Source organism: Chionomys nivalis, chromosome 1 (assembly GCF_950005125.1).
Source record: "Chionomys nivalis chromosome 1, mChiNiv1.1, whole genome shotgun sequence".
Lineage (NCBI taxonomy): Eukaryota > Metazoa > Chordata > Mammalia > Rodentia > Cricetidae > Chionomys > Chionomys nivalis.
Window position 1 is genome coordinate 27,568,818 of NC_080086.1, and position 26,926 is coordinate 27,595,743.

At 46.1% G+C, this 26,926-nt stretch overlaps 1 protein-coding gene across 1 annotated transcript in view; it reads left to right on the forward strand.

Annotated features, from left to right (window-relative positions):
- The first annotated feature begins 12,046 nt into the window (after positions 1-12,046).
- The window catches only part of LOC130882225 (solute carrier family 2, facilitated glucose transporter member 3), a 72,746-nt gene continuing 57,866 nt past the window's right edge, over positions 12,047-26,926 (forward strand). The window contains exons 1-2 of the mRNA XM_057782148.1: positions 12,047-12,412; positions 17,413-17,490. Coding sequence (XP_057638131.1) covers positions 17,470-17,490 — 21 coding nt within the window. The 5' untranslated portion in view covers positions 12,047-12,412; positions 17,413-17,469. The remainder of the gene's footprint in view (positions 12,413-17,412; positions 17,491-26,926) is intronic.

Genomic DNA, 26,926 nt, shown 5'->3' on the forward strand with positions numbered 1-26,926 from the left:
GGCTCCAGTCCTTTATTATGTATTGTTTGCAATACACAATAATACAAGAGCCTCAAGAGTGTCTGATGCATTGTGTGGCCAAAGTTATGGGATGGCTGCAATGCCCCTTCAGCACAAGGACTCTTCAAGGTCAGAGTACTTCTAAAAATACGGTTGTTCATTCTAATACCTACCCCAGATACAGCAAATCTGCTGACTTCTACAACATGCACCCTCACAAACACCCGCATGAACATGTCTGCGTCACAGAACAGGAATGTACAGCACAGCTCTCTTTAGCGTCATTGTGGAAGTAGTTTAAAGCATGGTTTGTGGTAGCAGAATTATCATGGGAAAATGATTATGAAGCTATAAATAGTTATAGCACGTGTTTATAACAAAGGGGAGGAAGATGTCAGATTTTTCAGAAATCTTAAGAAATTCTTAAGATTATATACTTTGGGGTTGGAGAGATGGCCCAACAGTTAAGTGCCCTGACTGCTAGAGGACCCAGGTTCAATTCCCAGCACCCTCATGGCAGCTCACAACTTTCCGTAACTCCAGTTCCGGGGCATCTGATTTCAATGTGTATAAAATAAAGTTAAGTAGTTTTTTTTTTTTTTAAAAAAGAATATGTAGTTCGAGACCAGCCTGGTCTACAAGAGCTAGTTCCAGGACAGGCTCCAAAACAACAGAGAAACCCTGTCTCGAAAAACAAAAAACAAACAAACAAAAAAAAATACGAATATGTACTTTATTCCTAGTGATAGTTAAATAAATCATGCAAAAGCAAAAACTTTTTACTTAACAATAAATAGACTTAGCGCATTCACTTTCCCTTTGATTATATCCAAAAAGCCAAAGTGGAAATTTTTGGCATCTCAGGGGCAGCAATGTTAGCAAGCCAGAGTCAGGAACCAAATCTGAAAGGATTGTTCCTAGCCACAAATCCAAGTCCACCAGAATGTGCAGTACTGTTTTCATCCCCTATGGCACCAAGAAGCCAGCCCCAGGGTCCTGAGCATGCTAGACAAGCATTCTGCTGAGTCCCACCCCTAACCCACAGATAATACCTTGGTTGATAAGAACATGAGATCTCGGGCTGGGAGATGGCTCAGTGGTTAAGAGCATTGGCTGCTCTTCCAAAGGACCTGAGTTCAGTTCCCAGACCCACATGGCAGCTCACAACTGCCTGTAACTTAAGTTCCAGAGAATTTGGTGCTCCCTTCTGGCTTGTCCGGGCACTGCATGCATATGGTGCACAGACAAACAGGCAGGCAAAACACTTACATAAAATAAATTAAATTTAAAATGATAAGAATAAGAACATGAGTGCCAGGCGGTGGTGGTGCACGCCTTTAATCCCAGCACTTGGGAGGCAGAGGCAGGCGGATCTCTGTGAGTTTGAGACCAGCCTGGTCTACAAGAGCTAGTTCCAGGACAGGCTCCAAAACCACAGAGAAACCCTGTCTCGAAAAACAAAACAAAAACAAAAAAACAAAACAAACAAAAAAAAAAACAAAAGAATAAGAACATGAGATCTTGAGTCAGACCCTTGGACTCTAGGAAAGTCCCTGGTCCTGTGAAGCCTGGCTCCCGCTCCTTCTGAAACAATAATCGACAATTTCTTTTATATCTGGAGATGAAAAAAAAAAAAACAGCTACAAGATCTCAGAAGCCTAGAGATGAAATTAACACTGCCAAAAAGAAAGAAAAAAAAAGGAAAAAAAGAAAGAAAAGTTTGAGGTCAGCCTGGTCTACAGAACGAGTTCCAGGACAGCCAGGGCTACACAAAGAAACCCTGTCTCGAAAAACAATACAAGAGATATCACTGGATTGGATGTCTATGGGGAGGCAAGTGAGGAAGGTTGGTATAAGCATAAGTGAGTGCACTTATGACTGCTTGGCTGTGTGTTAGATTTGGCAGAGTGGGTTGCATTGAACAGAAAGGGCCTTATATAGAAAAAATTTAATACAGGAACTTAGGTGCTAACTGTTGGAAGTGTAAGGGTCTCAGGAAATGACTTCAGATATAAGTACAAGTTATAAAAATACGGAGATAATTTAAGAAATAAAAATGCTTTAGATTATTTTTCCCTTCTATGATGTAAAATTTAAGAGTCCTGAAAGGCTGGTAGAGCAGAGACTACTTACTGCTCAGTCACAAGCTCAAGATTTTGGATTTATTTTAGTGGCCTTCTAAATATAAACTTAAAGATATTTCTCATCAGGCCAGAGATGTCTCTGTCCAATCTATAGCTGGCTCTCAGGACAGAAGAAAAATGTACATGTTTCTAACCCAAATCTGTTATTTTTGCTGGGATACAAAGGTGGGAGTCTCTTCCTGCTGCTTTACAGATACCCATTACCTGCTTTTTCTACAATGTGAATTTCAGTAAAGATTGGCAATACTAATATATCTAAAACTTTTACGTCCTTTTGTAAAATAAAAATTCATATAGGCTTCAGGAAATAAAAGAACTGGTTCTCCTTCTCACAGGTGAAAAGGATTCCAGGTAACTTCAGCCTAAGTTTTCCCTACCTATCTATTCCTGAGGATGGTATTTTTCTCTCCTGATCTTGGGACTCCTCCCCTTCCCACTTACTAAGACTGTGGGCCTGAAAGTTTCAAATGTAATATTTTCCCTTAAGTTCATAAATGTTAACTTCTGTTCCTAGTTCAAACTTGTCTCAGCAGGTTTCTACTTGGCTGACAGATGCATCCAAGCATCAGCTGCCTACTGCAACCTGTTCCAAATTACTGCGAGCCCTGGATGTGCTGAAAGCTGAGGTGGCCCAGTCCAGCTTGTGTGAATGCTCCCTGTCTCTTCGCACAGTCAGCTAGCCACATGCTTCTGATGAATGACCCATTGCCTGAATTCCCTCCTTACCTTCGACTAGCCTTTCAGCCTTCTTGGACCCTGATAAGAACACCCCAATGTTAGCTCAAAGTAGTTACAGAAAAGAACTCATCAGCCGGGCGATGCTGGCGCACGCCTTTAATCCCAGCACTTGGGAGGCAGAGGCAGGCGGATCTCTGTGAGTTCGAGACCAGCCTGGTCTACAGAGCTAGTTCCAGGACAGGCTCCAAAGCCACAGAGAAACCCTGTCTCGAAAAACCAAAAAAAAAAAAAAGAAAAAAAGAAAAAAAAGAACTCATCGTCCCATGTTCCCTGCCCAAAATAGATTGAAATGCTGAGACAAGGGAGAACTCCCCGGCATGGGGTGCAAAATGACTACCTATAATGCCCATTGACATACCAAGAAAGTAGGCCCAGGGTTGTCAATTAATGAATTTGATAACTAAAATGGTTCTAAAATAAGACACTTTGGTTCTTTATGCCAAAACACAGAACCAAAGAGGACATCCAGGATTATAACTTGGTTGTACTCAGAGATCAAAGCTACAAGGCCTGGTAGCAGAGGATGGTCACTGCCCTTAAAAAATCTGTTAGCTAATGGTACTTAGGTTCCAATACCATCCCCTTAAACCCTTGGACAAAGGCAGGAGAGATGGCTCAGCCGCTAAGAGCACTGACTGCTCTTCCAGAGGTCCTGAGATCAATTCCCAGCAGTCACATGGTGGTTCACAACCATCTGTAGTGAGATCTAGCTCCCTCTTCTGACTTGCAGGTAAACATGCAGGCAGAGCACTGTATACATAATAAATAATTCTTAGAAAAAAAAAAAAAAACTCTGGGCAAGCATGTCCCATGTGCTGTCATCGGTACTTGTGAAGGGGGGAATATAGGACCCAGCTGTGACAAGCTCAATAGAGGCCTGAACCTGAGTCTCAGTAACTGTTTACCCTAAGGCAATACCTGGTTCCAAGAAAGACCACAACCTGAGACAGCCTTGGTGCCACCCAGAAACAGACCTTCCAAAGGGAATTCCTAACGTTCCAACTATTGTAGATAGGATCACCTGAAGTCCCTCAGCCCAGCACACCTATCTCCCTTCCTCAAGATACCCTTAGGCAAATGTCAGCCAATCAGGGTCCTGAACCTTAGAAATCCCTCACCTCAACTTCTGCTAAGATTAAAACCCCACAAGGCTCTCTCACGCAGAGCCTGAGTTCAGACTTGAATAAGAATAAAGGCTCTTTTACATACGGGACTCAGTCTCTTTGTTGGTTTTGGGGCAGGTTGCAGCGAACAGAGAGAGCTTTACAAAGGGAAAGTTTTCATACAGGGGCTTAGGTGCTTACAAAATTGTCAGAAGTGCCTGCAGCATCTTAGAAATGGTTCTAAGAAGGGTAAGTGGGGGGAGGGAAGGGAGTGGGAACTCGGATTGGTATGTATAATGAAAAAAGATAGTTTGTTTTTAAAAATAAATAAAAGGACTGAAGAGATAAAAAGAAGAGATGGCTCCAATAATCCAAGTACTAAAGTCATCTACCAGGGGAACTGAGAAGGGCAAGGAATCAGCACGGTGTTGGTGGCATCATCAACTTGGTGAGCACACTCACTGCGCTGTGGTCCAGGGATCAGAAAGCCACTATTGTGGCTAACACTGCCTTGCCAGCCAGCTATGCCCATGAAGTAATAGTGATCAGGTCCTGGGAGGCAAAGCCAGCACTGTTGCAGGACCTGCTGGCTGGCCGAAGGTGCCTTATTTTACTTTCCATATCTGTTAAGTATGCCAGTTATTGGCCGATCATAATTTGTAGCTAAAAATCCTAGCTTCCGTTATAATTTCCCCAATAATTCCAATAAGCGGTTATTGACATTATTCAGCACCTGCTTTGTGTCTAACTGAGATAGTTCAGCAGTTGGAAGACGCCTCAGGCTCAGTCCCCACTACCAAAACCACCTGACCCGGGTTGCCAGGACTCTTGTGTACTTAGCAGTGAAGAGCCACTCCTCGGTTCTGTAGAAACTGCCTGTGAGAACCATAGAGAGCCCAGCGTGATGACACAAACCCAGTTCTTGGGAGGTAGAGGCAAGGATGACCTAAAATCCTGTGATCCTGGGTGTATGCCGCCACACCTGGCCATCGGTATTTTGCGGTTTTCTAACAATTAGCCATATTATGGGCTGGAGAGGTGGTTTGAACCACGTGGGTGCTGGGAATTGAACTCAGGTCCTCTGGGAGAGCAGTCAGTGCTCTTAACCACGGAGCCACCTCTCCAGCCCGCACTTACTGCTCTTTTTTTTTTTTTTTTTTTTTTTTTTTTTTTTTTTTTTTTTTTTTTTTTGGTTTTTCGAGACAGGGTTTCTCTGTGGCTTTGGAGCCTGTCCTGGAACTAGCTCTATAGACCAGGCTGGTCTCGAACTCACAGAGATTCACCTGCCTCTGCCTCCCAAGTGCTGGGATTAAAGGCGTGCGCCACCACCGCCCGGCCTTTTTTTTTTTTTTTTTTTTTTTTTTTGGTTACTGCTCTTGAAGGGGGGGGACGACACGACTGATTCAGTTCTCAGCACCCACAATGCTGTTCACTTCAGTTCCAGGGGATCTAATGCTGTCTTTTGACACCTTCAGGTTTCTGCATGCATGTGTTGCACATAAATACACACATACACACACACACAAATAAGTATTTAACTAGCCATATCAAAGACTGCTCCCAAGCAATGACTCTTAGGGTTAGATCAACTCCTAATCTATGCACTCCCAGAAGGCAGAGATTCCTTTCAAAATCCCCACAGTGTTTACGAGCGGTTTATAATAGTGATTCTCAGGTAAATATCTGCTGACCTGATGCCAAGAGGAATGTATCCAAATTAATAATTCAGCCCTGCTGGGTGGTGATGACACACACCTTTAATCCCAGCACTGGGGAGGTGTAGACCGCCTTGACGGGTTACTCTTTCTAGGGTTTGTAACCCGCCTGGCTGGTCAGTTATTCCAGGGTCACGGAGAGGCACCACCTGAAAGACATAGGCCGATAGGAGGAAGGAGGCTAGGCAGATTTGTTGAAGCCTCCCTTTATTAGAGTCATGGTTACAGCTTATATAGCCCCTGGATGAGGAGCTTGGGGGGCTGGGGCATGGGTCTTGCCACGTGGTCCACACCCGTCATGTAGGCCAAGGGGTTACGATCGGTCAGGTCACGATTCCTTGGTCAGGAAGTCACAAGGTGACACACCTAGTTCTCTAGATAGTTTGGAATGTGAGGCAGGTTCCGCTAACAGATAGCTCTCTATTAACAGTTAATTTGGGTGTGGGATAGGCTTTGTCAATAAAACTATTCTCAATACAATTGGAAAGTGAAGCCCTCTGCAAAACTCCTCACGGCGGTGCTTCCTGTAAATTTTGGGGGGACACAGCTCCTGACAGGGAGGCAGAGGCAGGCAATCTCTGTGAGTTCAATACCAGCCTGGCCTACATATTGAGTTCCAGGGCAGGATCCAAAGCTACAGAGAAACCCTATCTCAAAAAACAAACAAACAAACAAAAAACCCACCTTTTATTTATTATTTATTTTGAAGCAGGGTCTCACTGGCTTGGAGCTTGCTCATAGACCAGGTTGGCCTCAAAGTCACAGAGACGTGTCTCTCTAGCTCACAAGTGCACATGAGTGCGGGTGCCTTTGGAGGTAGAAGCGTTGAATCCCTCAGAGCTTTGTGTAGCTGGAGTTTCATACAGGTTTGAATCACACAGTTTGGGTGTTGGGAATCAAATTTGGGTCCTCTGCAAGGGCAGAACACACTGTTAATCACTGAACCATCTCTCCAATTTCCCTAAAAAAAGACTTTTGTTTGTTTTGTTTTGTTTTCTTAGATAGGGTTTTTCTGTGTAGCCCTGACTGTCCTGAAGCTCACTCTGTAGACCAGGCTACCCTTGAACTCAGGAAGATCTGCCTGCCTCTGCCTCAAGTGCTGGAATTAAAGAGGTGTGCCACCAGAGCCTGACTCTGTGTGTGTGTGTGTGTGCGCGTGCGTGCGTGTGTGTGCGTGGTTTTGAGATAGGGTTTCTTTGTGTAGCCTCCCAAGTGTGCTGGGATTACCTGAAAACCTGTTCATGCACAAGAAACCAACAGGAAGGAGACTAAGGAAAGGGGGAGGTGGACCAAGAAGGGGTGAATAGGAGCATGAATATAAGCAAGCACAGTGATTTGTATGTTTGAAATGTCCTAGGAAAACCCATAGCTGTATGCTAATCGAAGACTAAAAATAACAGGCTCATTATGTGGTGGTGCTTGCCACTAAACCTGACAAGCGAGTTTAATCCCCAGGACCACATGAAAGGAGAGAAATGACTTCTGCAAGTTGTTCTCTGACCTCATCATGCCACCTATGCATATATGTACTCTCACACACACACGTGTGATTAAAAAGAGAAAGAAAGAGTCGACTATAGTGGCACATGTCTTTAAGTCTAGCACTCGGGAGTCAGACATAGGCAGATCGCTGTGAGTTTAAGGCTAGCATAATCTGTAGAGAGAGTTCCTGGCCATTGAGGACCACGTAGAGAGACCCTGTCTCAAAAATAAAATAATTAGGGGGCTGGAGAGATGGCTCAGTGGTTAAGAGCATTGCCTGCTCTTCCAAAGGTCCTGAGTTCAATTCCCAGCAACCACATGGTGGCTCACAACCATCTGTAAAGAGGTCTGGCGCCCTCTTCTGGCCTTCAGGCATACACACAGACAGAATATTGTATACATAATAAATAAATAAATATAAAAAATAAAATAAAATAAAATAATTAGGGGACTGGAGAGATGACTCAGAGGTTGAGAGCACATACTGCTCTTGCAGAGGACAGGAGTACAGTTTCCAGAGCCCACATAGCAACTCATGACTACCTGTAACCCCTGTGCCAGGAGATCTGACACCTCTTTTGACCGCCTTGGACATCAGACATGCATGTGGTACATACACAGGCAAGTAAACATTCATATCAAAAAAAAAAAGTAGCCGGGCGGTGGTGGCGCACGCCTTTAATCCCAGCACTTGGGAGGCAGAGGCAGGCGGATCTCTGTGAGTTCGAGACCAGCCTGGTCTACAGAGCTAGTTCCAGGACAGGCTCTAAAACCACAGAGAAACCCTGTCTCGAAAAACCAAAAAAAAAAAAAAAAAAAAAAAAAAAAAAAAAAAAAAAAGTACCAGGTGGTGGTGCACGATTTTAATCCCACTACTGCAGAGGCAGAGGCAAGAGGCCATCCTGGTTCACAAAGGAAGTTCCAGGACAGCCAGGGCTACACAGAGAAACCCTGTCTAGAAAATAAAATGGGGGGGAGTTGGAGAGATGGCTCAACAGTTTTGAGCGCATCCTGTTCTTGCAGAGAACCAGAGTGCAGTTCCTAGCATCCATGTATGTCAGCTCCCAACTGCCTTTAGCTCCGGCTCCTTGAGGATCTGATGACACCTCTATCCTCTGAAGGCACCTACAGTCCCGTGCACACACCCACTCAGGCACACACATAGATTCACATGCACACATCCACTCAAACACACATAGATTCACATGCACACACCCACTCAGACTCACACATACATTCACATGCACACACCCACTCAGACTCACACATACATTCATGTGCACACACCCACTCAGACACACACATTCACATGCACATACTTTGCACACACACATACACTCACATGCACACGCCCACTCAACAACACACATATACTCACATCCTCACATTCCACTTAGACACACACACCTACTACACTCATGTGCACACACTCCACACACACACACACACTCACATGCACACATCCCACTCAGACACACAGTACACATAATCAAAAATAATTTTAAAGGATAAACTTTAAAAACTTAGCTGTTGTAGAGTATTACTTTAACTAGATGCATTACATTTGTCTATGCTGCATTTGTTTAATAGTGTAAGGAGCTGTGTTTAATTATGGAAAGATGTGTTGCATCTGTTTCACCTTGTCTGCCTAAGGCACCTGATTGATCTAATAAAATGCTGGACAACCAATAGCTAGACAGAGAGAATAGATAGGAAGAGAAATCTAGGCTCAAAAGAAGAGAGAGAAAGAATGAGGGAATGTTGGGAGCAGTGAGCCCCCAGATCCTGAATTTCTTGTAATCCCCTGATCTGAGTGCCTACAGCTGCTCTGAGCACAAGACCTTCAGGAGTTCCTGATGGCAGGAGAGTGGTTTCTGGTGGGTTTGGCTGGGGCATGGCTATCTCTATATAATCTGCCCCTGAACACAATAAAGGGGGCATTCTTGGGGAATTCAAGGATGACCCGTGTCGTTGTCTCTCTGTCTGTGTGTGTCTGTGTATTTTAACCTCCAGCCCCTTTCCCGAAGCTCGTGAATTGGGTGCCAGCACACAGAGCGCAGACATGGGGGCTCTGTGCATGGCAAGGGAAGAAGAAAATGAGGGCCATGCCCAGGACAAGAAGCCAGGCAGATGACAGATAGACAGACAGACACAGAGAAGCCGTGAAAGTTAAGATATACAGAAGCCCTTTTAGCAAAAGGTAGATAAAGAGAATCAGGTTAATTTAAGTTAAAAGAGCTAGCCAGAAATGAGGCTAAGCTAGGCCAAGCATTCAGAACTAATAAGTCTTCGTGTTATGGTTTGGGAGCTGGTTGGTGGCCCAAAAGGAAAAGCCTGGTACCCTTAGTCCCATTTTTCCATGATAAAGGTTCAGTTTTTTAAAAAATAACAAAATGTCTTAACTGACAACCATATGATGATTCATCCATACAATCACGAATGGATCTTGAGAAGTCACAAAAAAAGGCAAGATAGCCGCAGCTATTCAGCGTGTCTCCTGAAGTTCATTGTCCGTCTGTGGCTAATTCTCCTCGGGCTGCAGAACGGCTGCACCGCCATATCAAAAACGAAGGAACTGCAGCATTTCCAACCACATGCATGCCAACCTCAAAGAGCTCAGCTCCATCAGACTGCCCTTTACACTGCGGTTTTGACTCACCCTACTTCGTGACGTTCCTTAGGAATCTTGAGGGAAATGACCTCAGCCTGTGAACATGTGACTCACTTCATAAATATTCATTAAAACTTAAAAAAAAATTCGTGATGCCGATTTACCATGAGGCCACCAGTTCTCCTTAGAGGCAGCCCACCCCAGTCTCTCTTTGGAGGACTTGCTTGCTTGGCTAGGTGAATGCTGTTAAACTGTAGCCAGCTGGTAGCACACACCTTTGATCCCAGCACTCAGGAGGCAGAGGCAGGCAGCTCTGTGAGTTTGAGGCCAGCCTGGTTTACAGAGTAAGTGCTAAGGACAGCTAGAGCTGTATGTAACACAGAGAAACCCTATCTTGAAAAGAGGATTGCATACGTCTCTTGACTGAATTTTTTCTTTCAAGAACTAAGGCTAGTTTGATGGCTCATTAGAAATGGAACCTATTGCCCTCCCTGCCTGGTGATCTGAGTTCAATCCCCAGAACCTACATAGTGAGAGGAAAACAATTCCCACAAGTTGTCCTCTGAGTGCCCGCCCCCCATACACAAAATGTAATGAAAAATTTTTTTTTTTTTTTTTTTTTGGTTTTTCGAGACAGGGTTTCTCTGTGATTTTGGAGCCTGTCCTGGAACTAGCTCTTGTAGACCAGGCTGGTCTCGAACTCACAGAGATCCACCTGCCTCTGCCTCCCAAGTGCTGGGATTAAAGGCGTGCGCCACCACCACCCAGCCTTTTTTTTTTTTAAAGATTTATTTATTTATTATGTATACAGCATTCCTCCCCATGTGTGCCCCCATGCCAGAAGGGGGCGCCAGGTCTCATTAAAGATAGCTGTGAGCCACCATGTGGTTGCTGGGAATTGAACTCAGGACCTCTGGAAGAGCAGTCAGTGCTCTTAACCACTGAGCCATCATCTCTCCAGCCCTGTAATGAAAAATTTTAAATAAGAGTCAAAGACCTTGTCACAAACCTCCTAACGCCTATTTTTTGGCTTGCATATGTATAATTTCTGCTGAATATATATGTGACAGAATCGCTGGGTGATATGGTGTAGACTTATGTTCTGCTCAGATAAATACTGTCAGTTTTCCATCGTGGGCTTTTGTTTGTTTGTTTGTTTACCTTTTATTGGTTTATATACCCATTAACAACACATGAACTAGATGTGATGGTTCATGCCTATAATTCAGCACTGAGGCAGGAGGACTACTACTAGTTTAAGGCCAGTCTATGATATAGAGTGAGCCCTCTCTCTCTTGTTCTCTCTCTCTCTCTCTCTCTCTCTCTCTCTCTCTCTCTCTCTCTCTCACACACACACACACACACACACACATACACAGAATAATTTCTTTTGTTGTTGTTTTTAGACAGGGTTTCTCTGTGTAGCCCTGGTTATCCTGAACTTGTGTAGACCATGCTGGCCTCAAACTTACAGAGATCCGCCTGCCTCTGCCTCTGCCTCCCGAGTGCTGGGATTAAAGGAGTGTGCTACCACTGCCTGCTTACAGAATAAATTTTTTTTTTTTTTTAAATGCCAAAACCAAAGCTAGGCATGGTAGCCTGGTATTCCGGAAGTGGGGGCAGGATGATCGGGAGTTTAAGGCCAGCCTCAACTACACGGTAAGTTTGGAGCCAGCCTGGGCTACATAAGGTCCTTGTCTTTAAAAAAAAAAAAAAAAAGCCAAAATAATGTATGAGCGTTCTATTCACCTCTGCTTCTTGACGTCCCTTTCTTTCCCCTCCCAGGCCCCTTTTTTCCTGTTTCAGCCGTCTGGTGGGGGCCTACTAGCACACATAGCTTTAATTTGAAGTTTCCTAGTGATTTCCTCAGTTGCACAGCTTTGCAAGTGTGGGTTTGTCCATTGCAATACCCTTTTTGAGAAGTGCAACTTCGATGTTTATAAAATTTCCTGCGAGCCCCCTGTTCCGTGGCTCCGGGTCGTTGCGACCCTGGTCTTCCAAACCTGGTCATCCCAAACCTAGTTAGTCATTTGGTCTGCCCGACACACCAACGGGGCAGCAGACCTTTGCGACACCAGAGTCCTTTCAGAGATGAAGGCGAACACATTGGTTTTGCAGGATCCCCCGAGCTCTTTCCGCTGGGACGTCTGTACGCGGTCCCCGGGGGCGTGGATGCGCGAGGGGCTCCGACATCTCTTAAAGCAGCAATGTCACCACAGTCCTAACGGTGACGCGGAGGATGGCGGGGCCCAGGACGGTTACCCCGTGAAAGTTCGGGGTGCTGGCACGTTCCGTGCTCTCCCGAGGACCCCAGACTGCGGCTGGTCGGTTGGTGGCCAGGTGAGGAGCAGGGCACTGCCGCGGTCCCTGAGGGGACCCATGCCTCTCCGGTAATTGGAGCGTGCTGGGTAGACGCAGCGAGCAGCGGGCGCCGGGCACGTTTTCCTCGTCAACGGACCCTTCAGAACGGAAAGTCGGCTGGCGACTGCGCGGGGCTAACGGCTGCGGTGGCGGTGGCGGCGGTGGCTGCTGCGCTGTCACTCCGGCGCGGTGCCGGGACAGAGCGGGGCCACTACGCAGGCGGTTGGGCGGAGCTCGGCCAGGACAACTGCGGGGATGGTGGGTGAGAGGCGGGGGAGGCGGTGGGTGGAGGGTGGAGGCTGCTCTCCGGGTCGCCCCCATCGGTGTTTAGTGAGCACCTCCTGCTTCCCAGGGTCTTCAGCCAAGCACACAAACTGCCCACCTTCCTGGACCTCAGCATCCTAGCTTAAATGGGTATAGCATAGATCATAGAGGGAAATCTTTGTAAAAGTATGGAAACCACAGCCTTGGTTATGCCAGCAAGGAACTACACCGTTGACCTATATCCCCAGCCTTGTTAAATTTTGAGACAGAAGCTCTCTGTGGCCTTGAACTCCCTTCTAGCCCAGGTTGGATTGGAACTTTAGATCCATCTGCATCGGGCTCCAGGTAGTACCTAGAATTACAGGCCGGTGCCATCAGACCCCGTAAATCTTTTCTTTTTTTTTTTTTTTAAATATTTATTTATTTACTATGTATACAATATTCTGTCTGTATGGTTTCAGGCCAGAAGAGGGCGCCAGACCTCATTACAGATGGTTGTGAGCCACCATGTGGTTGCTGGGAATTGAACTCAGGACCTTTGGAAGAACAGGCAATGCTCTTAACCGCTGAACCATCTCTCCAGTCCCCCGTAAATCTTTTCAAGGGAAATGTAATCAGGTGAAGAAACCAGGACAGCTTTGTATGTTAAGCCAAGTGCGGGGTAGAGAAAGTGGTTTGTCTGAGAATACCTTGTTGAAAGTAACTTCCCAGAGAGATCTGACTGAGAGCAAGCCTCAAGGGAACCCAAGCAGAGCTAGGCTGCCGAGAGGGAACTGTGTTAGCCATGAAAGACACCTGCCAGGGTCTCTGAAACCAGAGGAAAACTGGCTTTTTCTTAGCAAATGATGGGTTATTCAGTCATCAAGTGACTTATTCCTCAAGTGTTTGAGAAAGGATGAAAAGCCAGCTAACTGCCCTGGGCAAAATGGTGCTAGTTTCTCCAGGTTTAATACATAGAGGCGAGGAGTTATTGAGTTAACCACTTTTTTTTCTTGTCATGCAGTACTGGGGATTGAACACCTGCTGGGCCAGTGTCCCCTGCTCAGCTATAGCTCTATACACCCCACCTACCCCCACCCCAACCTCCCCACCACCCAATCTTTTGCATTTAGTTTTTGCGACAGGGGCTCGCCACATTGCTCAGGCTGTCCCTGACCACTGTGGTCCTCCGACCTTAACTTTAAGTGTTTGTTTTTCACATCTCAGGGTTGATTTATTCAGTGTGTGTTCGAGCATGTGCTTGCCACCTTGTGGATGTGTCAGTCAAAGGACAACTTGTAGGATTTGGTTCCTTCTTTCACTATTGGGTTCCAGGGATCAAATTCATATTGTCAGGCTTGGCAGCAAGCACCCTTACCCACTAAACTGTCTTGCTGGTCCTGACACCTCCCCCCCTTTTTTTTCTTGTATTTCAAGGCAGGGTTTCTCTGTAGCTTTGGAACCTGTCCTGGAACAAGCCTGTGTAGACCAGGCTGACTTCGAACTCACAGAGACCCGCCTGCCTCTGCCTCCTGAGTGCTGGGATTAAAGGCATGCGTCATCACTGTGCGGTCTGGCACCTCACCTTTAAAGAAAAGCTTATTTATTTGAATTACAAGGGCAGCGTGAGGTTTCTTTGCTTTGCTTTTTGAGAGTGACACAGACGGTAAGAAGTGAGAGTGTCGTGAGGAAGACAGCAGAAGATAAGAAGATGCAAGGAAGCTATGAGTCATGAGTGTGGTGACAGATGCCTTCAGTCTCAGCACTCTGGAGGCTAAAGCAGGAAGGTCATAGGTTTGAAGCCAGACCGGCTGCATAACTAGTCATATGCACCCCCTAACCAAAGGGAGCAGAAGAGGAGGAATGGAGAGGGAGAGAAGTCAAAGGGACAGTGTGTCCCAAGGCTCCAACCAAACTAGCATTTTCACTTACTGCTCTCAGCTGACCTTCAAAGTCGGCCGTCCAGGTCAGGAGAAGGAGGGGTGGAGCAAACAGACGGCTCTCCCAAGCAGAGCCGTGATTTCGGACTGCAGCGACTCACGGAAATGGTCTGAGCGCAGGTGAGGGTAAAAGGAGGCAGATGCTTTCAAAGACTTCATTTTGTTGATTCAGAGGCAGTCTCACTGTGCAGCCCTGGCCGTCCTGAAACTCTCTGTGGACCTGGCTGGCCTCGAACTCACAGAGATCTACCTTCTGAGTGGTGGGATTAAAGGAGTATGACACGGGCTGTTTCAAACATTTTTTTTTTTTTTTTTTTTTTTTTTTTGGTTTTTCAAGACAGGGTTTCTCTGTGGCTTTTTGAGCCTGTCCTGGAACTAGCTCTGTAGACCAGGCTGGTCTCGAACTCACAGAGATCCGCCTGCCTCTGCCTCCCGAGTGCTGGGATTAAAGGCGTGCGCCACCATCGCCCGGCTTTTTTTGTTGTTGTTGTTTTTGTTTTTTTTTGTTTTTTTTTTTGGTTTTTCGAGACAGGGTTTCTCTGTGGCTTTGGAGCCTGTCCTGGAACTAGCTCTGTAGACCAGGCTGGTCTCGAACTCACAGAGATCCGCCTGCCTCTGCCTCCCGAGTGCTGGGATTAAAGGCGTGCGCCACCATCGCCCGGCTTTTTTTGTTGTTGTTGTTTTTGTTTTTTTTTGTTTTTTTTTTGGTTTTTCGAGACAGGGTTTCTCTGTGGCTTTGGAGCCTGTCCTGGAACTAGCTCTGTAGACCAGGCTGGTCTCGAACTCACAGAGATCCGCCTGCCTCTGCCTCCCAAGTGCTGGGATTAAAGGCGTGCGCCACCACCGCCTGGCCTGTTTCAAACATTTTAAATCTGTTGTTGTTCATAGTTTTAATTGCAACAATTGAAAACTGTGTCAGGTGGTGGTGCCTTTCATACCAGCACTCAGGAGGCAGAGACAGGCGGAGCTCTGTGAGTTTGAGGCCAGCCTGGTCTACAGAGCAAGTTCCAGGATAGCCAGTGCTACACAAATCCTGTCTTGGGGGAGAAAAAGATGAAAACTGGAAACAACTCAAATTTTAAAAACAAAAAGTTGGTGTATAGCCGTGCGGTGGTGGCGCACGCCTTTAATCCCAGCACTTGGGAGGCAGAGGCAGGCGGATCTCTGTGAGTTCGAGACCAGCCTGGTCTACAAGAGCTAGTTCCAGGACAGGCTCCAAAACCACAGAGAAACCCTGTCTCGAAAAACCAAAAAAAAAAAAAAAAAAAAAAGTTGGTGGATAAATAACATATTACATCCATATGACAGAATACTATAGAGCTATTCTATACAATAGAAGCATCTATACAAGAGAAGAGGCTATTGAAGCAGTATTTTGTGTGTTTATTTTGAAGAGATTTTAGAAGCTTCTAAGCATAGGGTTAGGAGAAAGAAGACACACCGGAAAGCGCAAGCATGTTTCTCTAGGGAGAGTCACCGACCACAGCATAACCAAATCTCTAAGTACGCCAGGAGTTGCGGGGGTAGTTCTCCAAATACTTTAACTCTTTTTTGTTTTTGTTTTGTTTTTTTGGGTTTTTTTATATTTATTTATTATATATACAATATTCTGTCTGTGTGCATGTCTGCAGGCCAGAAGAGGGCACCAGACCTCTTTACAGATGGTTGTGAGCCACCATGTGGTTGCCGAGAATTGAACTCAGGACCTTTGGAAGAGCAGGCAATGCTCTTAACCACTGAGCCATCTCTCCAGCCCCGGGTTTTTGTTTTTTTTTTCAAGACAGGGTTTCTCTGTAGCTTTGGAGCCTGTCCTGGAACTAACTCTTGTAGACCAAGCTGGCCTCGAACTCACAGAGATCCACCTGCCTCTGCCTCCCTAGTGTTGGGACTAAAGGCGTGAGCCACTGCCACCTGGCTACTTTAACTTTTTTTTTCTTTAAATAATTTCTTTAACTTTATTTTATGTGCATTGGTGTGAAGGTATCAGATCCCCTGGAACTGGAGTTGCAGACAATTGTGAGCTGCCACGTGGGTGCTGGGATTTGAACCTGGGTCTTCTGGAAGAACAGCCAGAGCTCTTAACTACTGAGCCATCTCTCCAGCCCCCGATACTTTAACTTTTTTTTTTTTTTTTTTTTTTTTTTTGGTTTTTCGAGACAGGGTTTCTCTGTGGTTTTGGAGCCTGTCCTGGAACTAGCTCTGTAGACCAGGCTGGTCTCGAACTCACAGAGATCCGCCTGCCTCTGCCTCCCAAGTGCTGGGATTAAAGGCGTGCGCCACCACCGCCCGGCGATACTTTAACTTTTTTTTTTTTTTTTTTTTTTTTTTTTTTTTTTTGGTTTTTCGAGACAAGGTTTCTCTGTGGTTTTGGAGCCTGTCCTGGAACTAGCTCTTGTAGACCAGGCTGGTCTCGAACTCACAGAGATCCGCCTGCCTCTGCCTCCCGAGTGCTGGGATTAGATACTTTAACTTTTATGTGACTAAATAAACTGCATTAAATCACAGAATTGGTGAGGGTGGAGAGATGGCTTGGTGGTTAAGAGCACTTGATGCTCTTGCAGAGGAACTGGGTTCAGTTCCCAGCACCCGCATGGTGGCTTACAGGACCATTCATAACTCCTATTCCAGGAGATCTGACACTTCCTTGTGACCTCCTTGGACATCAAGCATATATACAGTAAACTAAATACATGCAGGCAAAACAGTAATATACATAAAAGATAACATAAATCTAAAAAAAGACAAAAAATCACAGAATTTGTGTCTGCAAGATCACCTCAATCCCTGCTCATTCTGCAGATGGGGGAAGCTTAGTTGGTGACATAGAAATGGCTCGGTATCTAGAGCTTTTTACCATACTCATTGTCTTTTCCCTCTTTCCGGGAGCCCTCCCCCACTCCCTGGCCATTGAACAAGGACCCCAGAAGTTAGTTATTCTATGACACTATTAGAATGTGTGGAAATGCATCACCACTGTCATAGTGCTCAGTTGACCAGGGGCTCAGTCGCAGGCTATCCTCTTGGGGAATCTAGTTCGACAGAAGTAGTAACTGACAAACCAATTACAATTTACAGGAAGCTGTGCCTTGAAGAGAAATTTGAAGAAGGGTCAAGTCTTACTACACCAGAGAGATGGAGCCCAATAAACACAGCGTGAGTAACAGAGGTTTAATGTCCTGTTGGTACCAAACTGGTGTGCTGGTGTTGATAGCCTCAGTGCTCACCGTCTGGCTGAACTTTTCCCGTCTTGACCACCATGTAAGGTGTGTAAGTGATGCAGGAGCCTGTAGGAGAGACTGTTACCGCTACAGGATCAGATTGTTTTCTGAAGTCTCAATGGTCATCCTTAGGAAAGTAGCTGTCTCTTTAGCATGCTTTTCAAGCTAAGACGTGGAACTCAGTGATTTCTTTTGTATCGTTATTAGCATATATTATTAGTAAAATAAAAAGGATTCATTGTTTTTGTATGTACGTATATACTGTTCTTAGATCGTTCCATAATGGTCGCCCCCCCATCCTTTGCTCCCTCTCTTGCTCCAATAGTCTCCCTTCTATTTATAGTTTTTAATATGGGATACGTCACAGATTTGTATGTTGTCCTTGCATAGGGGGCAATCTCAGTCTACTTAGTATATGAACTACGAATGTGACCCTAAGTGGCCCTTTGCTCTGCCGTGTCTTTATAGCATGCTGTAGTCAAGTTTTTTCCCTTGGGGAGCCAGCTCACAAAGAGCAACATGGAGACATGCTGATTGTGAAAACTGGGTTTGTTTTTATTTTTATTTTAATAGTTTATTTACTTTTATTTGCATTGGTGTTTTGCCTGCATGTATGTCTGCGTCACCAAAAGCACACCAGCACGGGTGAACTCTCCCGGAAGACACCTTATTGGAGTTACTTGTACAACCTGCAGGCAGCCTTAGCCCCCCAAGCCCACCAGCAACTGCTTAAATGACCTCAGGGAGGCCCTCCTGAGTCTTAAGTTTCACGAGCTTTCTTAGCTTCCTATGGGCAAGCTTTCAGCCCCCTCTCTCCTCCCGGAAAGGGATTCCTCAGACTGGAAGAAACAGCTGTGCAGCTCATATCCAGGTGAATTTACCCTACAACCAGTGTTGCAGGTGAGCAGACAATGCTCGTTTACAGCATCTGAGAGGTGAAAAGAGCGTAAATCCAGTCACAGAGCCTGAGAAGCCAAGGGCCGGAGGAAGAATCGGTGCCCGGGACTGATGGCACAACACAGTACCTCAATTTCTCTGGCAAGAGAAACTGGCTTTGCTCATGCCAGTGAGGTCCAGAAGAGCTGGCAGGACACGTGGTGATGACTAAGTCTGGTGACCATTAGCCTCTTCTACCAGGGCAAGTGGCGGGGGGGGGGGGGATGAGGTGCCAGAAGGTTGGCTTTCAGTAGGAGATTCCTTTTTTAAACTGTTTGTTTCTGTCACTAACCAAAAACATGACTGCTCCGCACTCTGCCCGCCCCAATTCCCCACCAAGCTCTCCTCCTGCCCACCCTGGCTGTGGCTCATCCTCCCCTGTTTATCAAATAATCAGGTTTTGCTATTTAAGATAAGGGGTTACTCTGCTTTCCATTTCAAGAAGTTGTAGGCTACCATGGGTAGAAGGCAAGTCCAAGGCTAGCGTCTGCTACCCAGTGTCAGAAAGAAAAACTCTATAAGCCGCCCTGTTCTCTTATTTTGAGGCTTCCTGACTATGCCAGCCTTATCGTATTAAGGTAAGATGCATCACTGGAGTGTGTTTGTGTCAGGATCTCATTACGTAACTCAGGCTGGCCTCAGACTCACCAGCCTCTTGCTCCACAGCACAATATTGATATTACTACGTGCCGCCAAGCTCTCTCTGTTCTCGTTTTACTTTTGAGATTACTATGTGCCGCCAAGCCCTCTCTGTTCTCGTTTTACTTTAAAAGAAATATATATCTGTTCAACTTATACTAATATAGAAGTTTGGTGGGAATTAAGGTTAAATAAAGGTTAAAGTGTTTGTTGGTGGTATTACCAGCAATTAAAAACAGCGATTTGGGCTGGAGAGATGTCTCAGTGATTAAGAGCTTTGCCTGCACTTCCAAAGGTCCTGAGTTCAATTCCCAGCAACCACATATGCTCACAGCCATCTGTAATGTGGTTTGGTGCCCTCTTCTGGCCTGCAGGAATACATGCAGGCAGAACACTGATACATAATAAATTTAGAAAAAACAAAACAAAACAGTAATTTTACTGTATTTATTCCCAACTATAGACAGAGAAGCCCATGTGCCACTGTGACCAGATGGAGGTTAGAGGGCCATTTTCAGAAGCCGGTTCTCTCTTACTACGTGGGTCTCAGGATTGAACTCAGGCTGAGTGGCTGTCACTTTTACCAGACGAGCCATCTCACCAGCCCTGGTTTTACTTCCCACAAGGCCCGGTACTAGCTGAAAGTGTGTCTAATATCATCAAGGGCAAAAGAAGTCAAGATGAGCCAAGAGTAATGGGAGGAAAAGAAGCTGTAAGCCACCCGTTGGGTTTTTAGTTCAGAAAGAAAGACCAATTTAGAAAATTAAAAACAAAGAGGTTGGAACATCCTTGCTCCTCAACCCTCTATAATTCCTTATAATGATATTGGTGAATAACGTGGACGTTAAATCACTCAGAAGCATCATTTACATAAATCATGGTAGGAATCAGAACTGCTCTTTGTTCTATTTAAATTTTTTATTATTTTGTGCTTATTTAAGTGACCATGTAGGAGCATGTGCCATGGCTCACTAATAGAAGTCTGAGGACAACTTGTGGGGATCTTGTCCTCTCCTTCTGCCACTGGGTCCCTGGAATGGAGTTTGGGTTGTCGTACTTAGTGGCAACCAGGTGCTTTAACCTCGTGAGCCATTCTATGGCCCTGTCTTGAGATAACGTCTCATGAATCTCAGACTGGCCTCAAACTCTATGTAGAGCTGAGAATGGCTTTGAGCTTCTGGTCCTTTTGCCCCTTCCTCTGTCCCCAGTGCTGGTATTCCAGGCGAGAGTCTCCACGTCTGTTTATGTGGTGGTGGCACTGAGCTGCAGGCAGCGTTCTACCATCTGAGCCACATCCCCAGTCCCTCCCTGGTCTTGTATTCAGGCCTCTTTCCTCTGATGAAACCGCTGAGGGCTCTAAAGAGCCTTTCCCGTCCCGGACTCGTCTCTTCCGAGGGCTCCTGTGCTCGTCCGGTTGTTTCACATGGCTTTTTGGGTTTTTTTTGGTTTTTTGTTTTTTTTTGGTTTTCCGAGACAGGGTTTCTCTGTAGCTTTGGTGCCCGTCCCAGAACTAGCTCTTGTAGACCAGGCTGGCCTCGAACTCCCAGAGATCCACCTGCCTCTGCCTCCCGAGTGCTGGGATTAAAGGCGTGCGCCACCACCACCTGGCAAGAAAAAAAAGGAAAAAAAAAAGTCTAAAATGGAAAAAAAAAAGTCAAGATAATATAGAAAATGGGAGGGAGGGATGTTTGCTCACGCTGGTGCTGTGCTGTGGTCTGGTGGGAGAAAGTCTCTTCAGGAAGAATTTGAGCAGAAACAGAATGCCCAGGAGCCAGCTATGAGGCAATCCGGAGTTATTCATATAAAAGAAACAGTGTGTAAAGGTCCTGGGGTATAAACACTTCACAGACACAGCCCGAGTCAGCATATTCTATTGGATACATCCTGGGAGTGGATATGGTATGCTCTGTGGACCATTTGTAGAGATCCTGGGAGTGGATATGGTATGCTCTGTGGACCATTTGTAGAGATCCTGGGAGTGGATATGGTATACTCTGTGGACCATTTGTAGAGATCCTGGGAGTGGATATAGAATGCTCTGTGGATCACATATTCTTGGCTACCGCTGTTCACAGCTCTGAATGTTCCAACCTCAAAGCAGTCAGACGTATTGTGTATGAATGGTCTTGGCTACTGTATACTGAAGCCTTATCTATCAAAACAGGCAAGACTGAACAGCAAAAGTGGACATCAACCAGGCCAGCCAGGGCTATGGAACAAAACTTTGTCTCAAAAAATAAGTAAGATACAGGTTGTGCCCAAAGATGGCTCACCAATCCCCAGAACCTACATGGTAGAAGGACAGACCCAATTCCAGAAAGTTTTCCTCTGACCTCCACATGCATGCTGAGGCTCTCGAGCACAGAACACGAATAAATGTTTAAAAAAGAAAGGTTGGGGCTGGAGAGATGGCTCAGTGGTTAAGAGTATTGCCTGCTCTTCCAAAGGTCCTGAGTTCAATTCCCAGCATCCACAGGGTGGCTCACAACCATCTGTAATGAGGTTTTGTGCCCTCTACTGGCCTGCAGGCATACAAACAGACAGCATATTGTATGCATAATAAATAATTAAAAAAAAATAAAAAATAAAATAAAAAAGAAAGGTGGTTGCACCACTCTGAATATGCCAAAATCCCCTGCACTGTGTGTGTGTGAGCTGCATTTCGGTGGAGCTGTGTGTGTACATGTCTGTCTGTGTGTGTACATGTCTGTCTCTGTGTGTACATGTCTGTCTGTGTGTGTGTCATGTACATGCAGGTACCTTCAGAGTCCAGAAGAGGACATTGAATGCCCTGGAGTTAGATTTGAGACCCTGTGTCAAAATTAAAAGTACAAGGAGGACTATGGATATGGCTTAGTGGTGAAATGCTTGCCTGGCACAGGTTCTCAGTCTTCCTAATGCTGTGACCCTTTACTGCAGTTCCTCAAGTGTGGTCACCCTGTTGCTACTTTATAACTGTGATTTTGCTATGTGAACTTTTTGTTTGTTATGAATTGTAAAATCTTATATGCAGGATATCTGATATGCGAGTCCTATAAAAGGGTCATCCAACCCCCAAAAGGTCGGGACCCAAAGGTTAAGAACCACTACCCTACGCTAAACAAACACCAGCAAGGAGGGTACCCTGATAGACAGTCCATGGAAGAGTTCTGGCAATGAGAGAAATGAGATAAAATTTATGTTTCTAAGGGATCATTTTGGCTGTTGTTTGAACAGACTATATGAAGGCAAACAAGGAAACAGATAAGTTACGCTAGGACCCACAAGGCAGAGGGAAAATGACTTGAGCCAGTGTGGCTAGGTTAGGGGAAGTGATAAGAGTCGGTAGGAAGGATGTGCTAATGGGCTGGACAAAGGGACAAAGGCTATCCAGATGTTGGACAGCCTCCTCCATTGGGGAGGTCATTCCCAGAGGGGAAACTGTAGAAAGGACCATCGAATAGACTAGGGCAGGACCCTGAAGTGCTCCAGTTTGCTTCCTGACAGACTTCTAGGTGAAGAAATATCAGATCCTCAGCCCAGAGGTCACGCCCAAATACAGACCCAGTTTGGTTCGGATATTCAAAGCCATGGAGCTACTGGAAGCCACTGGGAGTTGGGGTAGAAAAAGTGTGAGTCCTGAGCTTTAAGGACATGCCAGTGTCTAGACTGCTGAGAAAGGACAACGAGCTGATGCAGACACCCAGACAGAGTGATGACTCCAAAGCCAGAACCTGGAGCTCCCACCGTGAGCCCAGCACTCAGGAGGCTGAGGGAGAAGGGTCACCATGATACTGAGGCCAGCCTTGCCTGCGGAATAAGTTCCAGGTTATCTTGGGCTACTGTAATACCTCGCTCACCCCAAAGAAAAAGACCAAGCAGAGAAATTAAAAGGCCTTCCTGGTAGGCTAAATGTGTATGTTGCTAAAGGAGGCTGGGTAATGTAGTCTAAAAAGCTAAGCAGAGGAACTGAGGAGGTAGCTAAGTGATACTCTGCACAGCATTTACCAAGTCCTGTGTTTGATACCTAGTACCACGTAAACAGGGTGGTGAGGGCTGGAGAGATGGCTCAGTGGTTAAGAACACTGCCTGCTCTTCCAAAAGTCCTAAGTTCAATTCCTACTTGGTGGCTCACAACTGCCTGCAGGAATACATGCAGACAGAACACTGTATAAATAATAAATAAATCTTAAAAAAAAAAACCATGTACAGAGTAAAATACCTTAGCTGGAGGTGGTGGCACACGCCTTTAAACCCAGCATTTGAGAGGTAGAGGTAGGCAGATGTCTGTGAGTTCAAGGCCAGCCCACACCAGCAATCCCAGCACAATGGAGGTGGAGGCAGAAAGATTGGAAGTTCAAGGTCATCCTCAGATGAGTTGATCTTAGAACCTTTGGTTCCCTAAAAGAGTTGGTTTCCAGACAGACTTTTGAGTAGATAGGAAGAAGAGAGTCCCACTATCTCTGGAAGGTGTGGCTTAGCTGGAATAGGTGACAGCATATTTGTTTGACAAGAAGCTGAGAGTGTGCATGGAATTAGAATCGGAAGATTTATTACTGAATATGGAGGATTTCTCTTATTTTGCTTCTATTTTCTCAATGAACTAATAAGTGGGTTACCAGCTGAGAGTCGAAAAGGAAGAAGAGATGGTGCAGATTTAGCAGAGAGCAAAGAGTGAACGGGCTGAGCCTGCTCCGTGATGATGAGTGTGCCCTCGCTTAGCATGCGTGAGGCCGTGGATTCAGTCCCTGGAAAAGGAAGGAGTCAAAGAATTCTAAAGAAAAAAAAAAAAACCAGAAAGCAAAAAGCCCGTGCAAGGATAAGATAATCACAGGCAGGGGAAATGCTGGTTTTGAGGAAGCTGTCTTCCGCCCACGTCCATCCACCTCCAGGGCCTGTTGCTAGGATGCCAATAGCATCCTAGGTATCACAAGACCTATTTGACAGCAGGCCACCAGATGGCGGTGTAGATCCCTGCAGCTCGCAGTACTGACTGCATTTCCGACCCAGAATTCACCTGAGGTGAGCCCAGCCCTGTGAACTGTTTTTAATTAGGCCTAGAAGGCAAAGCTCTAGGGAGAAGGAGAATCTATTTGAGAATATTTAGGGAAAGGTTGAGGGAGGGCGCGAAAGGAAAGGCAGCTGCCTGGAGATGGAGGGGGCCGGTGGAGGGGGGTATGGGCTTTAGAATTAGAAAGCCAAGGTCTATGAGGCTTCTGACATTTGTGAGTTGAGTTGGGGGTTTAAAGACAAGGAAAAACACCCGTGAAACCAGAGGTGGCAGAGCACTGATAATTAGGGTTGACCTAACTGGCTTTACCAGAGACCTGATCAGAGACCTGAAGGAGGAGTTCAGGGACCCCTGAGTTCAGGAGCCAAAGACACCACTAAGGAAAACATACTGCAATGGTTCTTCGGCTTGGATGCCTTGCAGATGAGGGCCAACAGATGACTCAGTGGGCGGCTCCGTCCTTCCGAGGTTGTTCAGCATATTATATCCATGAGAACTGAGCCAAGGGTTGGCGCTGAAATCACACTACACATGCTGGATTAGTCACCTCTTGTCGTGACACAGTATCTGAGCAGACACATGACCGCAGGAAGGCTCTATTCTGGCTCCAGGACTGCAGTCCATTGTCACTGGTGCCATTGTACGGGGGCCACGGTGTGATGAGGCGTGCTGCTCTGCCGGGATGGAGGAAGGTGGCTTAGAAGACAGGTCCAGGGAGTTACACATCCTTCAAAGGATGCCTGCGGCTGGGCCCTCCCCTCTGTCGTGTCCTCCTCCCCCCCCCCCCCCGTCCCCCGTCCCTCCCCCCCCCCCCCGTGTCTCCCTCCGTCCCCCGTCCCCCACGCGCGCCATGACTCATATCACTGTCAAGCTCTGAATCCATCTGTGGATTAGTCCACTGAGGAGGTCAGCTCCCCCATGATTCTTCCCGAAAGCCTGTTAGCTCTCAACCGAAACCTTTTAACACACGAGCCTTCGGGGTTGAGGTCATATCCAAACCGCAACAGACACTAAGATAAACTGTTTTATTTCATTATCGATGTTTTAAAAGAAGGTAAAGTGGCCCCAGTGGCTAAAGGGAGGACCCGAATGAAAGCAGGAGACTTTAAGGCTGCGGGACAGGCGGCGAGCAGACACGGGGCGGGCGCCACTAAAAGGAAACATAGGAACAGGTGACGTCTGAGGCGGTGAAGCTTCTGCTTGCCTTTGTCTTAGCCCTCACACAGTTTTAAGTTGGCATCTGTTTTCTTTTTATTCGTTTTGTGTGTATGGGTGTTTTGACCACACATACGTTTGCATGCCAAGTGCTTGCTTATTGACCACAAGGCCAGAAGAGGGTGCAGTGACTTCGTGTAAAATAGGAAAGGGTGTTTTTCCCGGAGCAGGGTTTCCAGGGAGACCACCATGCAAAGAAGCTTCTGGCTGGGGCTGAAGAAACTACCCAAGTCTCCAGCCTCCGCTAGTTCCCCAAACTAAACCATCACACATAAAGGCCATCGCAGACTTTACCATGATGGGGAGGTAATCGCCTTGGGAGCAGAGATGGCGCAGTCCAGTTTATAGAGCTACAAACACAAAGCCATTGTTCCTGGGCAAGCCCATGAGCCAAGTAGACTCACATCAGGGAAAAGCCCGACGCCTTTTTTTCTTTCTTTCTTTCTTTTTTTTTTTTTTTTTTTTTTTTTTTGGTATTTCGAGACAGGGTTTCTCTTGTGGCTTTGGAGCCTGTCCTGGAACTAGCTTTGTAGACCAGGCTGGTCTCGAACTCACAGAGATCCACCTGCCTCTGCCTCCCAAGTGCTGGCCCTTTTTTATTTCAAGTATTACTTTTAATAAATGTTTTTATGCTACCCATCTTACTTTTATTTGTTCGTTTATTTGTCGGTTTATATTGCATATATGTATGTTTTGTGTGTGTAGGCCCCAGGGCACGTGTGGTGGTCAGAGGACAGCTGTGTGGAGTCTATTCTCTCCTCCTAACTTTATGTGGGGTCTGGGAATGGAATTCAGTACACCGCGGTTCCACAGCAAGTACCTTCCCCCGCGGACCCATCTCTCCATTCCCCAACCACCTGCTTGAGTGTGAAACAGAGAAGTGTGGAACACTCACTTAAAGCTTGTTTACCAGGTGATTCTCCTGAAGCACACCTGAGAGACACTTGGCTTAGTGAAGGCTTCTCAGCCCGGCCAAGACATCTGGGGTAAAAAGTGAACATTTGCCTGTCTCACAGGCACGCTGGGGATGGTGATGTCACAGGGAGGATGGCACCGTGAGTAGCACTGAATAAATTAAACAAGGAGCTGGGCAGCGCACAGTTTAATCCCTGCACTGGGGAGGCAGAGAAAGCTTGTAGAAAGAAAGAAAGAAAGAAAGAAAGAAAGAAAGAAAGAAAGAAAGAAAGAAAGAAAGAAAGGAAGGAAGGAAGGAAGGAAGGAAGGAAGGAAGGAAGGAAGAAAGAAAGAAGAAAAAGACTGAGCTATAGTGTGACTGTGTTTAAGAGCACTTGCTGCTCCTCCAGAGCACCCCAGTCCAGTTTCCAGCACCCCACTTCAGGGGTCTCATAACTGCATGCAACTCCAGTTCTCACAGATCAGATGCCTTCTTCTGGCTCTGAGTGCATCTGCACACACAGACATACACACCCACACCCCCACACCCCCAACACACACACACACAAATAATGTGACTATTTTTAAAAAATAATAATAAGGCCTAGAGAGATGGCCCAATGGTTAGGAACACGTGTTGCTCTTTCAGAGGACCCAGATTCCTTTCTCAGCATCTACATAGTGGCTTCCAACCATT